Raw genomic sequence first — 16,593 nt, forward strand, 5'->3', positions numbered from 1 at the left:
TTCAAGCATTGCATTTCGTCTGGTCGTAATGACATCATTTGATTACTATTACCCATTACATATGAACACATTGTAAACATGGATCTCTTATATGTACAGTAGGTATATTACAGGTTGCTGATTGGATTGGGCTTGTTCTTTCGAGCGCCCCTTGTGGCTCTCAAGGCCTGCGTCATGCTCATGCGCTCTTTTTGATCGGGATCAGCTCGTTTTTGTTCTTCGACCTCGAGGTCATCCACCAAAAACCGACCTAACTCTCCTTGTCTCCATCTTGATATGAAGTTCAGCGCGGCTCCTTCTGTGTTTGGGATTCCGCCTTTTGCAAGTAGGCCGGTTTGTCGCGCAAAGCTCTCGAGCAACGGAACAACCTCGTTCGTCGGCTCGGACCATCGTTTGTAGACTGCAGGGTCATGCAGGTTGATGTGATATAATAGATAGTCCACCAGGGTGATTGGAGATATGACATTGTCTTTAACACACCCGCACAATGCCAGCTTCAGCATGTTCTCGGCGTCTGGGACATAGGGCATGAAGACTCCTGGTGTGTCCAGAACGTAGACATGTGACCCTCCTTCGCGCTCAATGATCTTCACTTGAGTAGCAACCTTGCGCGTGATACCAGGCTGCTGGCCAGTCTTGAGTGCCTTCGCTTTGCCAACGCCCGAATTGCGTAGGTTGTTGATCAAAGTCGACTTGCCAACATTTGGCATCCCGACCACCAGAACACGGCACCCCACTAGTTTATCAACGGCTTCGGCGTCATTGCGGAGGTGTTTGATGATCTGGCTGACATCTTGGCGCGAGGAGGAGCTCGTGAAGAAGACGGCGCTTTGGGGATCGAAGCTTTCCAGCTTACGCTCTGTCTAAAGCTTGTGTATTAGCAAAAAATCCACTGATTTGGCAGACTTCGAAGCTCACAATTTTCTGAAGGGGAGATTTGGGAGGATTTCCAAGATCTCTTTTTGTATAAACGATCAATCGTCGCATCTTTCCCAGCGCCTCTTCGAACATGGGATTGATCGAAGTCACAGGAGCTCGGTAGTCACGGCACTCAACCACATAGTCAATAGATGAAAGCATGCTCTTCATTTTAGTCAGACCAGCGCGGTGGTGTCCTAAGAAATAGGATCGTGGAATCGCCCCATGGTGGGGGAATGAACTGCGCGGGATGAAATGCGCCATTGTAGGTTGTTGGGAGGGATTTGATCTCAGTCCGGCGAGATTCGATTCATTTTACCAGGGAGGCAAGTAGTCGGCCTCAGGGGACTGACTGATTGAGGAACCAGCATGGACCGCGGAAGATTGTCAAAAATCCGTCAAAATGGTGAAGGCGGAAGAATGGGCGGTGAGCACCCAGTGGTTCCATGGCTCGCACCCACGTCCCATCTGATAATCGCCGGTGTCTTTAGACTTGAGCGTCTTCGACTCAAAAGTGAACAATGTGTTGAGGGCCCTTCTTACTTATTTTTTCTCTCCGAGCACCGGCATATCGCTGTACTAACAAGGTATTCTTGGATCACTTTACACGTTTTATGGAGTGCCTAGGAATTTCAACACGCCTGCGGCTAACCATACAAAGCTGATCAGATATAGATCATAACGATTTGCTATATGAGATTCATTTCTTGAAATAGCGAGCCTACACGGGTAACTTGCTTGTTTGGAACAGAGTTCAAAGCAGGATTCCACCTCTTTGATTTCAGGTACTGTAAGCCGGGAATGATTAGGCCAAGCAAGCCCCTGGTTTTGGCCCCAAGCCAGCCGCTCTGGTTGCTGCACGGGGTGTGTCATGCCAATTGAAGGCCAATCAACCATTCGAGATCAACGCTGGACCCACTGTAACGATTACAGTGGGGAGTGGCGGAGTAAGAACGAAGTACATTATGAACCAATTCCAAACAACTCGTCCACCATCCTTACTAGGCCCTTTCAACTTTCACTATTACCACACCATGAGCAAAGGCCTAGATATCGAAGCATCTGAAAATGAGGAGACGTTGATGACATCATCTCGTTATGGTAACCTGCCGTCCATCATGAACGTACACGCCCAGTGGACAAAGTGGAAGTCCATGAATCTTTGCGGCATGGACGCCAAAGATCGTCTGTGTTTGATTGAGATGCAATCCGGATACAGCGGGAGAGCTCCGCTTGGGATGAGGACCGGGTTTCTCCTGCGCGACGGAATGAGCATCAACGACCCACTTCTTGCTGCTGCTGGCGACGAGTCGCGCGGCCTCCATGCGTTCAATCCCGACGGTATCGTCTTTCTACCACCTCTTGATCCTCATTCCAAGTCCGATGCCATGGATACTGAGCTGATCCGCGCTAAGACCGGGACCAACAATGACATCGCCTTCCATTTTTCTATTGAGGTCGGCGAGGCGGAAAAGCGAGAGGATTTTGTTTGGAGAAAGGTCAAGAAAGGGGATGGACAGGGTAGAAAGAATGGCTTCAAGCTTGTTCAGATTTCGGTCAACCAACAATCATCGTCGTCCTCGCCTGAAGATGGCGATACCGTGGCTTTCCTTGAATGGGTTGTCACATGGCCTAGTCTGACGCATGCGTTCACACTTGAGCTTGTGAGAGGTCGATCGGAAGAATTTGGCAGGCGCTGGGCTCTAATGGTGACTGTCACTGCGATGAGGCTCTATACTCTGCATGTGAAGGGCAAAACAAGTAAAACTATGGTTGATATGGGAAAGAGACCATCGGAAAGTTGATCTTAGATTGTTGTTAGCCTTGTACACACGAAATCTTTGGTTATCTTTTAATGAGATGACGCAAATTATCATTTTCAATTGCCTCCGAAAGTTTGATCAAGGCCGTTCGAGGCCAACCTCAGAAACATCTGAATAGATGACTACCGTTGCAATCGGAAAAGAGTAGTAGGCCATGGGAGTCAGCCCTCGAGTACTCTGTCAGTAGGTAAGAAGTAACAGATCCATGGATTTTACAATGAAAGAGAAACTTTACAATAATGTTTAAATCAACGCAGATCTCAAATTCTAAAGCTGAGCGAGTTATTCAACTTCCAAGCTGCAATCCTATCCGATAGGTAGGTATGCATGACTCGATATATCACCTAAGCTTTAATCAAAGTAAAGAATATTCAAACTCGTTCCCATATCACCTGCAACAGCACAACAATTGAACCCCAAGGATGGGATTATCACAAACGAGGTATGACCCGATTCCGCTGAACCTAAAGGTTCTTCAACTTGGTGAAGACGGATTGCATTTGGCCATACTGGTCTGCGTTCAAGTTGTTGTATAGCAGACAGGCAGAGCCACAGGGGGTTGGAACTGGACCGCCGGCGGCATCACCGTCGAAAACAGTCGAAAGAACCATGCAGTTAGAAGGCAGGCCCTCAACCTTGACACCTGGGAGGCATGAGCACAATTCGGAGGATAGGAGGGTGGGAGTATGGGATTCAAAAGGTCAACTTACCATTGTTCTCAACAGGGCCGCTAACCGTGACTGAGACGGCAGGGTCAGACAGGCTCTCGACACACATGTCGAAGTTGTACTGAGGCACACCAGCAGGGGCGGTAACCTGGGTGTCACGTCCCTGGACGAGCCAAACATCTCTGGCTCCACCAGCAAAGTGTCCTGCGGCAATGGCACCGCCGAAGGAAGCTGCAGCTGAGCCAACCTGGGCGACGGTCATGGCAACAGCATCGGCGATGAGAGGAATGGCAATCTGTGGGCACTGGACCTGCTGGCCGAGCATGTAGACGGCGGCGGCAGCACCGACTGCTTTGAGAGACAATGGAGACATCATCTTGATTGAAGAAATTGGGAAGTCTGTTTGATAATGTGAATTGAGACTTTGTTGTGATGATTGTGAGACAAAGAGCCAGGTAGAGGCGAGAAGCACAAGTGCTTTATACCTTTTGAAGTCAAAATTGGCAACATGCATCTTGGCGAGATCTCGTAAAACCTGCCATTGATGTGAATACTCAAGCCTCAACCTGTCCATGGAGGGTAGCGGGGAAGCTAGCATCCAAGAGTCAATGCAGCTGACAGACGATCGGCCCAGAATCGTGGCTGTGAGCTGGATGGAAGGATGAAACAGGTGCTGAATTGAAGCCAAGGAATGACCCCAAAGTTGTTGCATCGGATTTCTACGTCAGTATCGAGAGCGTCGATTGGGGGCGTCTTTGGCTTGCAGCCTGTAAGAGTAGATCCACCACCTGCCAATGCAACCTAGTTGGCCCAGGGCACACCTGCAGGATTCAGCGTACTTCCATTTTAGGACAACCAATTCCACATATGGTCATTCTGAAGACGGTCAGCCAACATAGAAGGACTGGCCCACATACTCGATCACGAGAAGTGGGACGTCCTACGCTGCAAGGCAATATACCAATGAGACAAAATACCTCACCGGGTGTCAAAAACCGACCCCATGCGAGAAGAGTGACTCCACCAGCTGAGGAGACCGATACAGAGAAAAAGCCTTCCCCAGAATGGAGAGTAAGATCAGGGACGCTTGTGAGTTTGGCCCCCAGAATGGTAGCGTAGGTCCCAGAACCTTCGCATTTTATTGTCCCATAGACATAATGTGACGAGATATTTCATGATCAGAAAATACATGCCTTGGTTAAATAAAAATGAGGAGCTTTGCTCGAGAAGAATGAGAACGTGGGTGGTTTATCGCAAACGAGGGCTTTGGAGCCCTAGTTGACCTCCCCCGAGATAACGGAGCGGCAACCCTTAGCTCGGAGTGAGCCATATCAAAGTCCCCGATAAAAGTGGAGAATAAATCAGGGTCCATTTGTCAAAGAGTACAAGAAAACAATTCATCATGGCTCTGTCAGTTTTCAACCCTGCCGCATTTCTCACTTGGCTTTGCCCTCATTTTGTCAGGCGCACACAAATGGATTTTCATACGCTTTTGCCGTTGGGTTACTACCTGATAGCAAGTCTTCTGAACATCAATGGTCTCAAAAGGCGCCGGTACACCCGTTTAATGCTCGTGGGGCCGGTTTTATTTTTTTCTTTCCTCTCTTTACTTTCTTGCCACAGGCTAGCATGGATCACCGGAGCAGATAGCAGCCTTGCAAGCCTGCTTGTCTTCTATCTACTTTACTCGACAAAAACGCTTGCTTTGGATCAGCATGCCGTGAATCCAGAGATGGGTGCTCATGACTGGACCTTTATCGACTGCTACAGAACATGGAACAATCCTCGGAAACTTCCACTTCGTCTCTCGCTTCTCGAAAAGAAGGTACCATGTGCTACGAGCTCACGAGGACTCTTCGCCTTCAACCAGGCGTTAAAGGCAGGAGCCTTGTGGGCTTTTGAACACTTTGCATTTCAGCGAATATTTATCTACGCACTGGGCAAAGTATCGGTAACGGACTTCTCACCAAGCATGGAGTTCAATTTGAATCTTTCATACCATCAAATTTCAGTTCGAGCCATCATGTCAGTTCAATGGATTTGGCGTGCATGTTTCTTCCTGGAATTTTACCATTGTCTGCTAGCCATCGCATTTGTGACCGTCCTGCGATTCGACGATCCAGGGGATTGGCCCCCTCTTTTTGGAAGTCCAATGAATGCATCCAGTGTGCGGGGCTTTTGGGGTCGATTTTGGCACAATCTGACGATACCCACATACGTGTATTATTCACAGCTTGCTTCTCGTCGATTGTTCGGGATACGACAAGGCTCAACTCTGGAGAAGTCAGTCACAGCACTGCTTATCTTCACTTTATCTGGCCTGTCGCACTCTCTGGTTGGATGGTCTCTGGGAGATGCTGCATTGTCCCGCGATATCCTTTTCTTTCAGTTGTGTTTCCTAGCTGCCGCCGCAGAGACGGCGGTGACCAAAACGAGTTTATTTGCGTCCTTGAGGAGGTGCTCTCCACCCCTGCTGAGACAGGCTGCAGGAATGGGATGGGTTTCCTGTTTCTTTTTCTTTGCGTCCCCCATGTGGATATACCCAAAGGTTTATCAAGCTCTGCTGAATCCCAAGATATAAGTTCATTATCGAGATCTTCCCAGGTTAGGTCAAGATTAGCATACATTCTTAATGCAATTTTAGATATACATTGCTTCTCAAAGTCAAATCAAGCCAACACCTCGTAGTACACAGGCCCCGAGCTCTCGAAGTCGTGAGAAATCTTGCATAATAATCACGAACCATCCCACGAAAGGAACATATCCTCTAACGAATCCCAGAATGCTGTTTCGGAGCAAATAATCCTGACCCTCGGGATACATCACCGTATCGTCAATAAGGTTGTTGTCCCCCTTTGTCAAGATAAGCTGCCTTGGTTTAGATCAGCTTTGGTAACGAAACGATTTTTTGTATGTGCCATACTTCAGATCTGCAGTACTTTCCGTTTCGTGTGATACCCGATGCACCCTGTGTATCATCGGGAATGCACTATTGGGTAGCCAGCATACAGGCAAATCGCCTATCTCAACATTCTGATGGTGATTGGAGATAAACAGAACATCTCCTGGAGAAAAGGCAGGAAACATGGACTCTGTGGTGACTATCATGATGGGGTACGGAGTACCCGCCCAGAGTGAAAGGGCCTTCCAGGCCATGAAACAGGTGGCCACGACCCGCGTCACGGCTAGTAATTCGTTCAGTGTAGAGCGCATGATTGTGTATGATCAAATTTTTGTACCGGAAAAGTAATTGCCCAAGCCAGCTGGGGCATTTCGCAAACTGACAGACCGGCAATATGGGAGGGCTTCGAGGTCACGCTCTGGGCGTTCCATCGCTAGTACCTGAAATAGGCAGGTAGCTGTTGATCTTCAAGATGGTCATTTTGCATTCCTCAAAATAGCATCCCGTCCAATTTTCGGCCCCATGGCTTGAGAGTCGTGTAATAGAGAAGATTGAGTAAGATGACGACTATGAAGGAGGTTAGCTGGTTCTGCAGCACTTGGCGAGGCGCTGGGACCGCTCCCATCAAAGAGCCCCACGCCCAAACCTTAGATCAAATCTTATGGCCTTGGCGTAATCCCTCCCGCTTCCGCCCCCAAACTTGGCGCTCTTGTTTGTTCTGATCGTGGCAGTGCTGCTTGGTACGAGAATGAAGATGAAAATGCCTCATCGAGTTGATTGTTTCTCTCCACTAGTCTGTTTGTTAACTCTTAGGGAAGGTGAGCCTGACCCCGCTTGACGATGATCACCAGGTACAAGTCCGCGGAGGTGAAACGGGCAAGGAGTGGTAGATCCCCGCCCCGGCCCCGAGACATTCGCTTATGAAATCATTGTTTCGGCACCCCAGGCCCCCACGGGGTCGGGGGCTTTCTTCTTCAACATAACGCCGCCGAAGCCAACGGCAATCGAACCCACATATCCTAATGCTGACTATAACCGACTTCAAAAACCGAAATAATACCTCGCGTTAATCACCCTTTCACATCCGCTGAACCGTTATCATGCCGAAATGTTTGGAAACCGAATCCTACTTTTCGGACAGAGAATCAGGCGAAAAACCTCCTGCTAGCCTATGCCTGTCAGATCAATGCGTCCTTGATCTGGGGGCACCCTCAACCCCGCTTTATCGATTAAGCAGTGATGTCACGTCAATCTCCAACAAGGACTCTTCTGTGACATTAGAAAGGGTGAAGTGCAATCAGCCTGGACCTGAAAGTGGGAATGAAAGTGACACAGTTGATGAGAGCATCACGAGCAATGAGGGTTATGACAACTTGAGATCACGCAAAGGTCCGCTTTTCTATCTTGCACACCCTGCGAATGCGCAATACCGGACCGATATACCTGCTAAATATTACATCACTGCTGCGATGCCTGGCATGATGGGCAATATTCGCCTCGAGCCATCAACATCACGTTTCCAGCGACCATCTTTCAAAGCAATGCTAAGCCACAAGAGAACTGCCTCAGATAATCCGTTGTTTAGCGAAGACGCACAGCAAGTCCTTCTGTTTGACATCCAACCGACTTGGACCGCGGGCCGCACTTGCTATAAGTGGAATGATCTCCAAGGTCACAGAATGGCTGTCGAGGAGACTATTGATGGACAATACAGATTGATTATCACGTCGTGGATGGAGCCAGAATTAAGGGAGGCACTGGTTGCTTCATGGCTGTTGAGACTATGGCACGACACGGCTGAGAGTAAACAGGCAAAAAGAGCGTGTAAGTTGTATAATATCATGTTGCCATGAGAGAGTCTACGGTACATATTAGGGCCTCCTCATTGACTCATTGCTCTAGATTTTGACAGCATGGCTTCCCCAGAAGCGTACCAAGAGAGCTTGAATCCATACATGCCGAGGCAGTGCATAGCCATGTGATGCAGGCAAGTCCTTATTGATCATCAGAACCAAGAATCCCTCACAGCCACCACCTGGTCGCTGAATCGTCTGCCAAAGGGAGTGCTATCATAATGCCCTGTTTCTCATCAAACGAAACTTGCGACGTTGAACATACACGATCGAAATTACCTTAGTTCTCGAGGATAAAAGGCTCCAAAAAGAGGCCGCTTCCAAGGTTCCTACCAGACGTGATCGATTACGGCTCGCTAAAGATTATTTTGTCCCGATCAACCAGGAGGCGCTAGATTTCCTGAACTCGATGCGAGATACCATGGTAGAAACGGAGTATATCCATCTGTCCCACGAAGAATGAGAACCTGAGATAAATGGGAGTGGCGATGGGTCACTCCATTTGATCGCGGATCTTGAGATCGCAAAGTGATGCACACAGTAAATTATTGGTGGCATCAATGCACTGCCAAGGTGTGCGACGAGGTTCACGGCATTTTCTGCGGGATCCGCGGAAATCCGCAATATGTCCGACTGGGATAAATACATTTACGCTCACGCGTCCAAATATCAGTGCTTGGGTTGATTTTTTTGTGTCCGAAAATTTTAAAAGACATAGGAAAAATCGACTCTGCATTTCGAGACCTTTAACTTTGATGATGGTTACATCGATGGGTCTAGACAATTCTTTTCCCTGAAAAGGTGCCCAGGTGAGTACACTTCGAACTACTGCAGGGTGTGGTGGCCCGCGCCCCTGGGTACCAGTGTATGTACTGTGGCATGCGCACCTACACAGTCCAATAATGATGTCTTGCCAAATCCACTCCATGGCTACGGCTACTCAGCTGTAGCATCCTGGGACGGTTTATACCTTAAAAAAATGAAGGTTTTGGGTGTCCACGCTCTCTTTAACGGGTGATTATCCATTTTAGTCCTGTTTCCGCGAGGCTAATGCAGCCCCGCTCGGCCCTAAGGTTCGCACCCGGGTGCTATCCGGGCGGCCCCCACTCAACTCTCTTTAAGCATAATGTCAATTTTACTGTTCGTTCATCCATGGTCTTTGATCTCTACTACGTAAGGTAATTTCAATATTCATTCAGCATGCATTATTGAGAGAGCTAGTTCATGGCCAGGTGATCGTCTCGTTGCAGAGAGGCTTAGACTTAGATGGAAACAATCGCTGTTCGCCCGAACCACCTGAGAACACGAAGTGCGACAGCACAAGCTGTGCGCCTTTTTCATCACACGGAGTACTCTGTAGAGATGGATATATTCCATATTCTATTCATGGAGGGTCCCGGGTGAACAGTCTTGACGACTCCCCATTTCCTTGTTTCCAAGCCCATCACCAGGATGTTCTCCAGGGCTGAGCAAAGATCGGCAGGGTTCAAAGACATTCGGCCATGTTACCGAAGTTGGTTACCTCCGAAGGAACACGATTGATAGTAAGCAGCCCAGGTGAGCCTGCATATGAACACCATTCTTGGAATGTCTTGATTGGCTTGTCAAACAAGATCACGGGGTAACCACTGAGCCGGGTTTCAAAGCGGAGACAGCTATCTCTAGGAATAGATACCGGGAAAGGATATGTCGTCGTCTCCTACAGTAAAGCCTTAGGACATGACTCGAGTTTCTCGTATCTGCCGCGGCGCACCAACCGTGAAGTATTTTTTTCGTATCGAAAAGACTTTTACTCACTTTGGTTTCCGAATATTTTTTCGGAGGCTCAAATTTGGGCATAAATAGAACGAGGCACCGTGTAACCCCTGCAACCTTGGAATGATTATCTGGAGGTGAATACACCTGGGCATTGTTTTCAACTTATATATCCATTCCCCACCAAGATTGAGAGACACCGAGGCTTCACAAAACAAAAGATATTCACAAATCGTCGCCATGAATACCCTTCACAGGCATCCAAGAGCTCATCCATATGAGCCTGCACGCGCTTTTGAAGAAGGCTCCGAGGAGCATGTTTCAAATACCCCCATATACAAACGCCATTTCATTTTATCGAAAAAAGAATGGCTGCTCGAAATACTGGGCATTTTTGGTGCCTTGGTCTGTCTGGTTGGAATTGGCTCCATCTTTCTTTACATGCACCACAAGCCTCTCTCTGCGTGGCATCCCCGCATACCTTCTCTTAACACAGCGGTCTCAATGCTGACAACTGCTTCCGCTGCACTCATTATGTTCAGCGTAAGCGAATTCGTTGGCCAATATAAATGGCTTTACTTTAAGGAGAAACCTCGCAAGCTTGCGGACCTTGAAAAGATTGACAATGTCAGTCGTAGCGCGTTAGGGTCTGTGAAGTGGCTTTTCAGTGGGAGTCCTAACCTTGCCAGTCTGGGCGCAATAATCACAATCTTGCAACTTTCTTTCACGCCATTTGCACAACAAGTGATTTTGATAAAGCAGCGAGACATCTCCACCCCCGCCCACAGTGCAAGTATTGGATATACGCACAGTTACAACCACCTCGAAAAGTATGGCACACCCAGCGGCCTGGCCAACGCTGCTGTCGGTAAGTAGTATCCAGCGCACAAGACCCTCGCACTTTACATTGATACCAACAACAACAGCTTCAGAATGTTAGCTGACATGCTGTTCACCAGAGGCTTACCCGCAAGACCCCGATATGCAGTCTGCCATCATCCAGGGTCTTTATGGCATCACTCCTACAGAGCCATTCAGGTGCCCCGGGGCATGCAGCTGGAAAGAAAAACACATATCGCTGGGGTTCAAGTCCGAATGCAAAAATGTTACCCAGGCGACGTTGAAAACAGCCATCTGCAACAAGGCGGATGCCCACCTGACATGCAATATGACTACGCCATCTGAAATCACCGTCATAAGCCGCCGGGTAGAAACCGACAGTGTAACAGCCTACTACATGAATGTATCAGCTCCAGTATCCAGCATAAAAATCTCCGGCCAGCTCTCGAATCTTCCAGAGATCACGCGGTTTGCAATTTTTCGATCGACCCCAGACTATAACTACCTGATCAATGACATCGAAATCACGGAATGTGCTCTCTCCCTCGCAGCATACGAATATTCAATTGCTCGAGCGAATGGCAGTGAGATCTCATACACCAACAGGCGGGAGGTCGACTTTGGCGTTGAGAATCCTTGGCAATGGCCGACCGACAGATTGGCAAGTACACACACCAACGAAACGACAAATGGAGACGTCCATATTCCAGCCCTCGATATAAACTATATCACTTTCATGGCGTTGAGAAACTTCTTCCTTTCTACGACAATCGTTACGGAATGGGTGGAAGGAAGCTACAAGAACACAAACCTTGGTGTCTCTGCTGCTCTGCCTCGCAGTGTAGATCTCGGCAAGCGTTTTGAAAAGATGGCGACTGCAATGACCGACTATTTGAGATACGGACCCAATAGCCTGTCTGCCTATGGGGATGTGATTCAGAACGAGGCATATGTTTACATCCACTGGTGGTACGTCAGTGTTCCAGCTGCGACGGAGCTCCTCGCGATCCTCCTCGCTATCCTGACGATCGTTCGCAATCGCAAAAGCCGCGGAGTGCCCCTCTGGAAGAATTCGGCGCTTGCTGTACTGGGGTGTCAGTTACAGAAGGATGAGCAGTATGGGCTTTTGCACTCTTCCGGAGAGAGCGTTGATCAGGTCAAAAAGCAGGCTAAAGTTACCATGGTAGCGCTTCCATAGTGTCATACCGAAGGAAGTGGAAATCTGTGCCAAGAGGATCAATAATATGTAATGCTTATACCTTTCACACGGAAGAAATGGAATTGTTGTGACTTTGACCTTGGACAGTCATGTCTCTAGAAAATTTCAAAGTGTGCAATATCTCCACATTGGCTTGGTTTTGAGGCTCCCTGGAGCCCTGGAGGTAGATAGCGTAGATCAGGAGAGTCACAGAGGTCTCGCCCTTTCTCTCTCTTCTTTGCCTTCATTTTTCTCGTTTCACAATAAACCCATTATTGCACACATCTGCTCTCCTCCCTACTATACTCATCCTTAAACACGAGAAGATTATCTTTGAGCCGACAGCAATCATTTTATACGCCTAGCGTTGTTCGGCTTTCACATCTTGGCAGGTCTTTTTGGTAGAGGCAGGCTTTCAATAACCTCTCTCCACTCATTAGGGAAATTGGACTTCTCACTAATGGGGCGATCTCTCCAACCTCCATAGATTCTCTCTTCATCCTGGCTCCAACGTTGAAGTTCCTGCTCGATCCACGGGCCCAGAACCTGCGCAGTATCAACCGCCTTTTCTTGTGGCAAAGTGTGACCCGCCTTGGGTATCGTGACGAGTTTGACACGTCCGCAATCCATACCCCCGCTGCCACCGAACCCGGTCCCCGTTTGCTTTGCAGCCTCCGCATGCTGGCCTCCCTTCCCCAGTGGGCTGTGAGAGGCACTAATATACAGCACTGAGGGCCTGATATGCGGTACTAACTTGTACGCCAGGATTGGCTCCGGGCGATACGATTTTTGATCTGGGAGTAGCGGACCCAACACATCAGGGGCAACGAGGGGATCATGGGCCGTACTGGCCTTGATTGAATCAGGATCTGTATGGGCTTGATCGTGAGGAACACCCAAGTGAACGTGCCTGTTGACGTTCGGTCGAGTGTACATGATAGTCTCTTGCTGCTTCGTGGTGGTCAACGTCACAGGGCTGCTTCCATCTTTGGGTGTTTCTGGGTGAAGAGCAGTAGGCAATTCGCGGTATCCGTGTTTCTTCCAAAGCTCGAACACTCGCGGGTCCCATGCTTTCAGAACTTTGCGGGACTTCTCCGCGGCAACTTCCCGAGAAGGCCACACATCTCGCTTGGCAGTCGACATTGCTACAAATAGTGGGCCATCACCCGCTAAGGGGTTGTCTGTCATGTGTGGTTCAATAAGTGCCAGTGAAGTGAACAATCGCGGGTGGAATAAGGATGCGAACAAGCTTTGGGGCGTTAGAGACTATGCGCTCAAATTGTCGGCGATGAGAAATTTGCTTACAGCTGCACCGCACCCAGGCTGTGGCCAACGCCGATGATCGGGCGAGGCATCTGATCTCGGAAATGATTGATCATATGCACCACATCACGACTATGATCGTGCCAAGAAGCTGGGGGTTGTCAGCTACGCGTGAAATTGGGACCCGACCGTTGGGATCACTGACGGTCATTTCCGAGGTTGTCTTCATTCAAGATTCCACTTGCTCCCTGGTTGGCAGCATCCGCCATCCAAATTCCTCGGATGCGAACGCCATGCTGCTTGGAACGTGCTAGCAGCTCTTCCCAGAGCGGCTCATACAATTCCTATGCAACCATATCAGCATGCGTTGAGTTTTTGTCGCGTTCAACTGCTAACATACCTTAGGAAACCCAGTACCATGGGTAGCGACAATGGTGACATCGCCTGGTTGGGGATTGGGATTATCGATCGGGGTATATTGTTTAATGCAAAGCTTTAGCGGGCTATCAGGAGCAGCTGTCGCGCGTGGATATTCTCGAATATACTGTCCATCAATCACATGTTCGCTGATTTGGAAGGGAAAAGGCATGGTGAGGTTCAATTGAGTAAGAATGCCCAGGTGTCTTAGATGATGAGGTGAAAAATCGAAGAATGCGTCCACAGTGGGGAGGGTTTTCCCTCCAACCTTTTGCTTATCTGACGCGCCATCATGATCGACATTCCCATGTCCATGAACGCATAGCAAGTGTCTCAGATCGATCGACCATGGCATCATACGAATCCACTCATGTGGGTCTCGTGTGTTTTTCAGCCCAAGGCCACTATATCCACTATATCCACTTTTCGAGATTTTAGGAAGATCAGAGTTCTTGCGCGAGATTGATTTTGGTTATGAATAGTGAGTTCACAGATCCATTGGATGAAGAATACTTTATTGAAACTGACGTACTGACGCACTAGGAAAATCGTTGCGTTTCTCATACAAGGGTCATCACAAACAAACCACCATTAGCTAAATTCGCAAAGGTTTTGAGGAGCGAAAAATGGCCCACTTTTCAGGATCGAGCTTTAAACTGAACCCACGGCCCTTCCACTGCTGATGTCACCCATCCTTTCAGCTTGAAATCGCAGTCATTCCTCTTCCCACCGCAGCAGCGAGCATCAGGCGCTAGCCGCATGTCATAGCGGAACAATGCTCTAGCAATAGTCACGTTCAACTCGGCCCACGCAAGCTTCCACCCAACACAAGAACGAGCCCCAGAACTGAATGGCACAAATGCCTGCTTGGCAGTCTTGATGCTTTGTTCGTCGACTCCAAGTTCAGGGTTAACGATCCATCTGTCGGGGAAGTATGCGTCGGGGCAGCTGAAGTAATTAGGGTTTCGGTGTACGGCGTACGTTGTTGTTCCGACCATGGTACCCTCGGGAATGAAATGCCCGTCAACCATCAATCCCCCTTTCAGCACGGTACGTGGGATCGTCGTTGCGACAGACGGGGCAAGGCGCATGGTTTCGTTGATACAGGCTTGAAGAAGCTCGCAAGAGTCGAGTTCTGGTCCCATGTGAATATCTTCTTCATCGGCAAAGGTAGTGCGGAGCTCAGAGACTAGGCGGGCGAGGAGATCTGGTTTGTGCACCAGATGGAAAAATGTGCCCGCCATTGCTGTGGCAGTAGTATCTGCGCCTGTATTGCCACAAGCTCATGTTAGCCTGGCACTCGAAGCAAGTAGTATCCCATTCTTACCAGCAGTCATCAGGAGCATCGACTCCACCCAGAGGTCTTTTGAAGTGAAATGAGCTCCAGTTTTAGGGTCCGCAGTGTTCATCATATGGTAAAAGAGATCTTGCTTCTCAATGTCATTTCCAAGGCGTTGGCGAGCCTTTGAACGCTCGCCAATTCGATCACCAGCGTTCACGATATCTTTGAACTTCGACGACATGAAGAATCGGTCAATTTTCAAATTGCAAAACTTTGACTGGACAAGAGTCTATCAAAACAAACCATTCATTAGTCTTTCATTGTGCAACAAACGCAATCATCAGGACTTGGCAGGGCAACATACAGTCATGCTGCGCTGTGTGATTTTGAGAACCACCGATGGGAACCAGCGCATATCAGAAGAGTGCAACATATCAAAGTCCTTGCCATAACAGAGATCACTGATAACATCAAATGTAACCCAGTCACACATTGGAGCCAGGTGCTTGGTCTGCGTCCATTCATTGTCCTTTTCAGAGGCAAGTCCGGGCTTAGCAATGCCAAATTCATCGCCCTCTTTGCCCAGCAGGTCAACAAAGTCACGGAAATTTGTCAAAAGACGCTCTTCGATAGATTTGATTCCCTCGGTAGAGAATACCTGAGCGAGAATCCGGCGTTTGAACCCGTGTGTAGTTTTATCGGTCGCTGTGAGAGTATTGGGTGTGTGTCGACTAGCGCTCAGTGAGCTATACCCTTCTGATTTCACAACGTTCGCTCGAACACCATAAATAGCGTGCATTCCCGTATCGGTATTGAAAGTAAGTGCATTTGGCGCGAAACGGACGATATCACCTATCTCGATCATTAGCGTGATGCCGGTTTTAAGTTGTATTCCGAGGATCTCTTACCGTAACGATCGTGCCACGCTCGGCTGTTAATATGCAGGTCTCCCCGCCACGCGTAGAAGGCCGCATACCAATGTGTGATGGCTGCCAGGCGAGGGCCTGGGTATTTGGCCAACGGATGGAAGAACAGGCGGTATACGACAAGCGCGATGCTCTGATAGAAGCGTCAGAACAAGACTCTACCCGCCATATGGCTCAACATACATATAATAGCACGGCGACGGCCGTAGCCACAAGTGCCTTGAAACTCATTTTGCTCGTAGGTTGGAGGAAAGCGAAATGCTCAGCAGCAGGTGAGATTTAGAACACCCTTCATCTTTTAAAATGTCATAATGATGGAACACGGGTTCCAGGTGGGGTTCCACTGTCGGTGAAAAATTAGACGCAGAATTCGATGAGGCATTGCTACTTGTAGATTGGGCCCGCTCACGGCAGGCCCGAAACCAAATCGCCAGGAGGTTAGTGGCTGACCCGAGGATCGCCGACGACGATCTTTATCGGATCTTCATGCATTAGCGTATGCTGAGGCCAGATTTGAGGATCGACCCAATCAGAAGCTGTCATGCTCTGCAAGCATCACCTGACATCTCTCTCGCATGTGTTTGCTTGCATACTTCCCTGCGTCATCGCTTTGCTTCGTTTGCTCGCTTTGCTTCGCTTTGCTTCGTTTGCTTGCTTTGCTTGCTTTGTTTGCTTTGCTATTTAGCTAGCTTGCTGGTCCATAGCTTCTTCTCCTTCTTCCTTCTTCCTCTCCTCATCATTAGTATTG

At 48.7% G+C, this 16,593-nt stretch overlaps 7 protein-coding genes across 7 annotated transcripts; 3 read left to right on the top strand and 4 right to left on the bottom strand.

Moving 5' to 3' along the window:
* Positions 1 to 107: 107 nt before the first annotated feature.
* Positions 108 to 1,182, bottom strand: N7506_011788 (putative GTPase MTG1; the record flags this gene model as incomplete). Its single annotated transcript, XM_056961079.1, has 2 exons — positions 108 to 863; positions 919 to 1,182. 2 exons carry the CDS (start codon positions 1,180 to 1,182, stop codon positions 108 to 110), a joined length of 1,020 nt encoding a protein of 339 aa, XP_056805613.1.
* Positions 1,183 to 1,952: 770 nt separating this feature from the next.
* Positions 1,953 to 2,723, top strand: N7506_011789 (uncharacterized protein; the record flags this gene model as incomplete). Its single annotated transcript, XM_056961080.1, has 1 exon — positions 1,953 to 2,723. One exon carries the CDS (start codon positions 1,953 to 1,955, stop codon positions 2,721 to 2,723), a length of 771 nt encoding a protein of 256 aa, XP_056805614.1.
* A 482-nt stretch (positions 2,724 to 3,205) lies between these two features.
* N7506_011790 (uncharacterized protein) lies at positions 3,206 to 3,785 on the bottom strand (the record flags this gene model as incomplete). Its single annotated transcript, XM_056961081.1, has 2 exons — positions 3,206 to 3,384; positions 3,452 to 3,785. 2 exons carry the CDS (start codon positions 3,783 to 3,785, stop codon positions 3,206 to 3,208), a joined length of 513 nt encoding a protein of 170 aa, XP_056805615.1.
* Positions 3,786 to 7,411: 3,626 nt separating this feature from the next.
* On the top strand, positions 7,412 to 8,258 carry N7506_011791 (uncharacterized protein; the record flags this gene model as incomplete). Its single annotated transcript, XM_056961082.1, has 2 exons — positions 7,412 to 8,135; positions 8,224 to 8,258. The coding sequence occupies 2 exons, from the start codon at positions 7,412 to 7,414 to the stop codon at positions 8,256 to 8,258; spliced, it is 759 nt and encodes a 252-aa protein (XP_056805616.1).
* Positions 8,259 to 10,159: 1,901 nt separating this feature from the next.
* N7506_011792 (DUF3176 domain-containing protein) lies at positions 10,160 to 11,957 on the top strand (the record flags this gene model as incomplete). The annotated part of the gene is made up of 2 exons (XM_056961083.1): positions 10,160 to 10,787; positions 10,879 to 11,957. The coding sequence occupies 2 exons, from the start codon at positions 10,160 to 10,162 to the stop codon at positions 11,955 to 11,957; spliced, it is 1,707 nt and encodes a 568-aa protein (XP_056805617.1).
* A 378-nt stretch (positions 11,958 to 12,335) lies between these two features.
* N7506_011793 (alpha/beta hydrolase) lies at positions 12,336 to 13,809 on the bottom strand (the record flags this gene model as incomplete). Its single annotated transcript, XM_056961084.1, has 4 exons — positions 12,336 to 13,206; positions 13,263 to 13,371; positions 13,426 to 13,564; positions 13,621 to 13,809. 4 exons carry the CDS (start codon positions 13,807 to 13,809, stop codon positions 12,336 to 12,338), a joined length of 1,308 nt encoding a protein of 435 aa, XP_056805618.1.
* A 466-nt stretch (positions 13,810 to 14,275) lies between these two features.
* N7506_011794 (cytochrome P450) lies at positions 14,276 to 16,076 on the bottom strand (the record flags this gene model as incomplete). The annotated part of the gene is made up of 5 exons (XM_056961085.1): positions 14,276 to 14,904; positions 14,965 to 15,208; positions 15,284 to 15,771; positions 15,828 to 15,978; positions 16,029 to 16,076. The coding sequence occupies 5 exons, from the start codon at positions 16,074 to 16,076 to the stop codon at positions 14,276 to 14,278; spliced, it is 1,560 nt and encodes a 519-aa protein (XP_056805619.1).
* Between the last annotated feature and the right edge of the window lie 517 nt (positions 16,077 to 16,593).

This window comes from Penicillium brevicompactum (assembly GCF_028827555.1).
Source record: "Penicillium brevicompactum strain IBT 35665 chromosome Unknown utg000009l_segment0_segment0, whole genome shotgun sequence".
Taxonomy (NCBI): Eukaryota; Fungi; Ascomycota; class Eurotiomycetes; order Eurotiales; family Aspergillaceae; genus Penicillium; species Penicillium brevicompactum.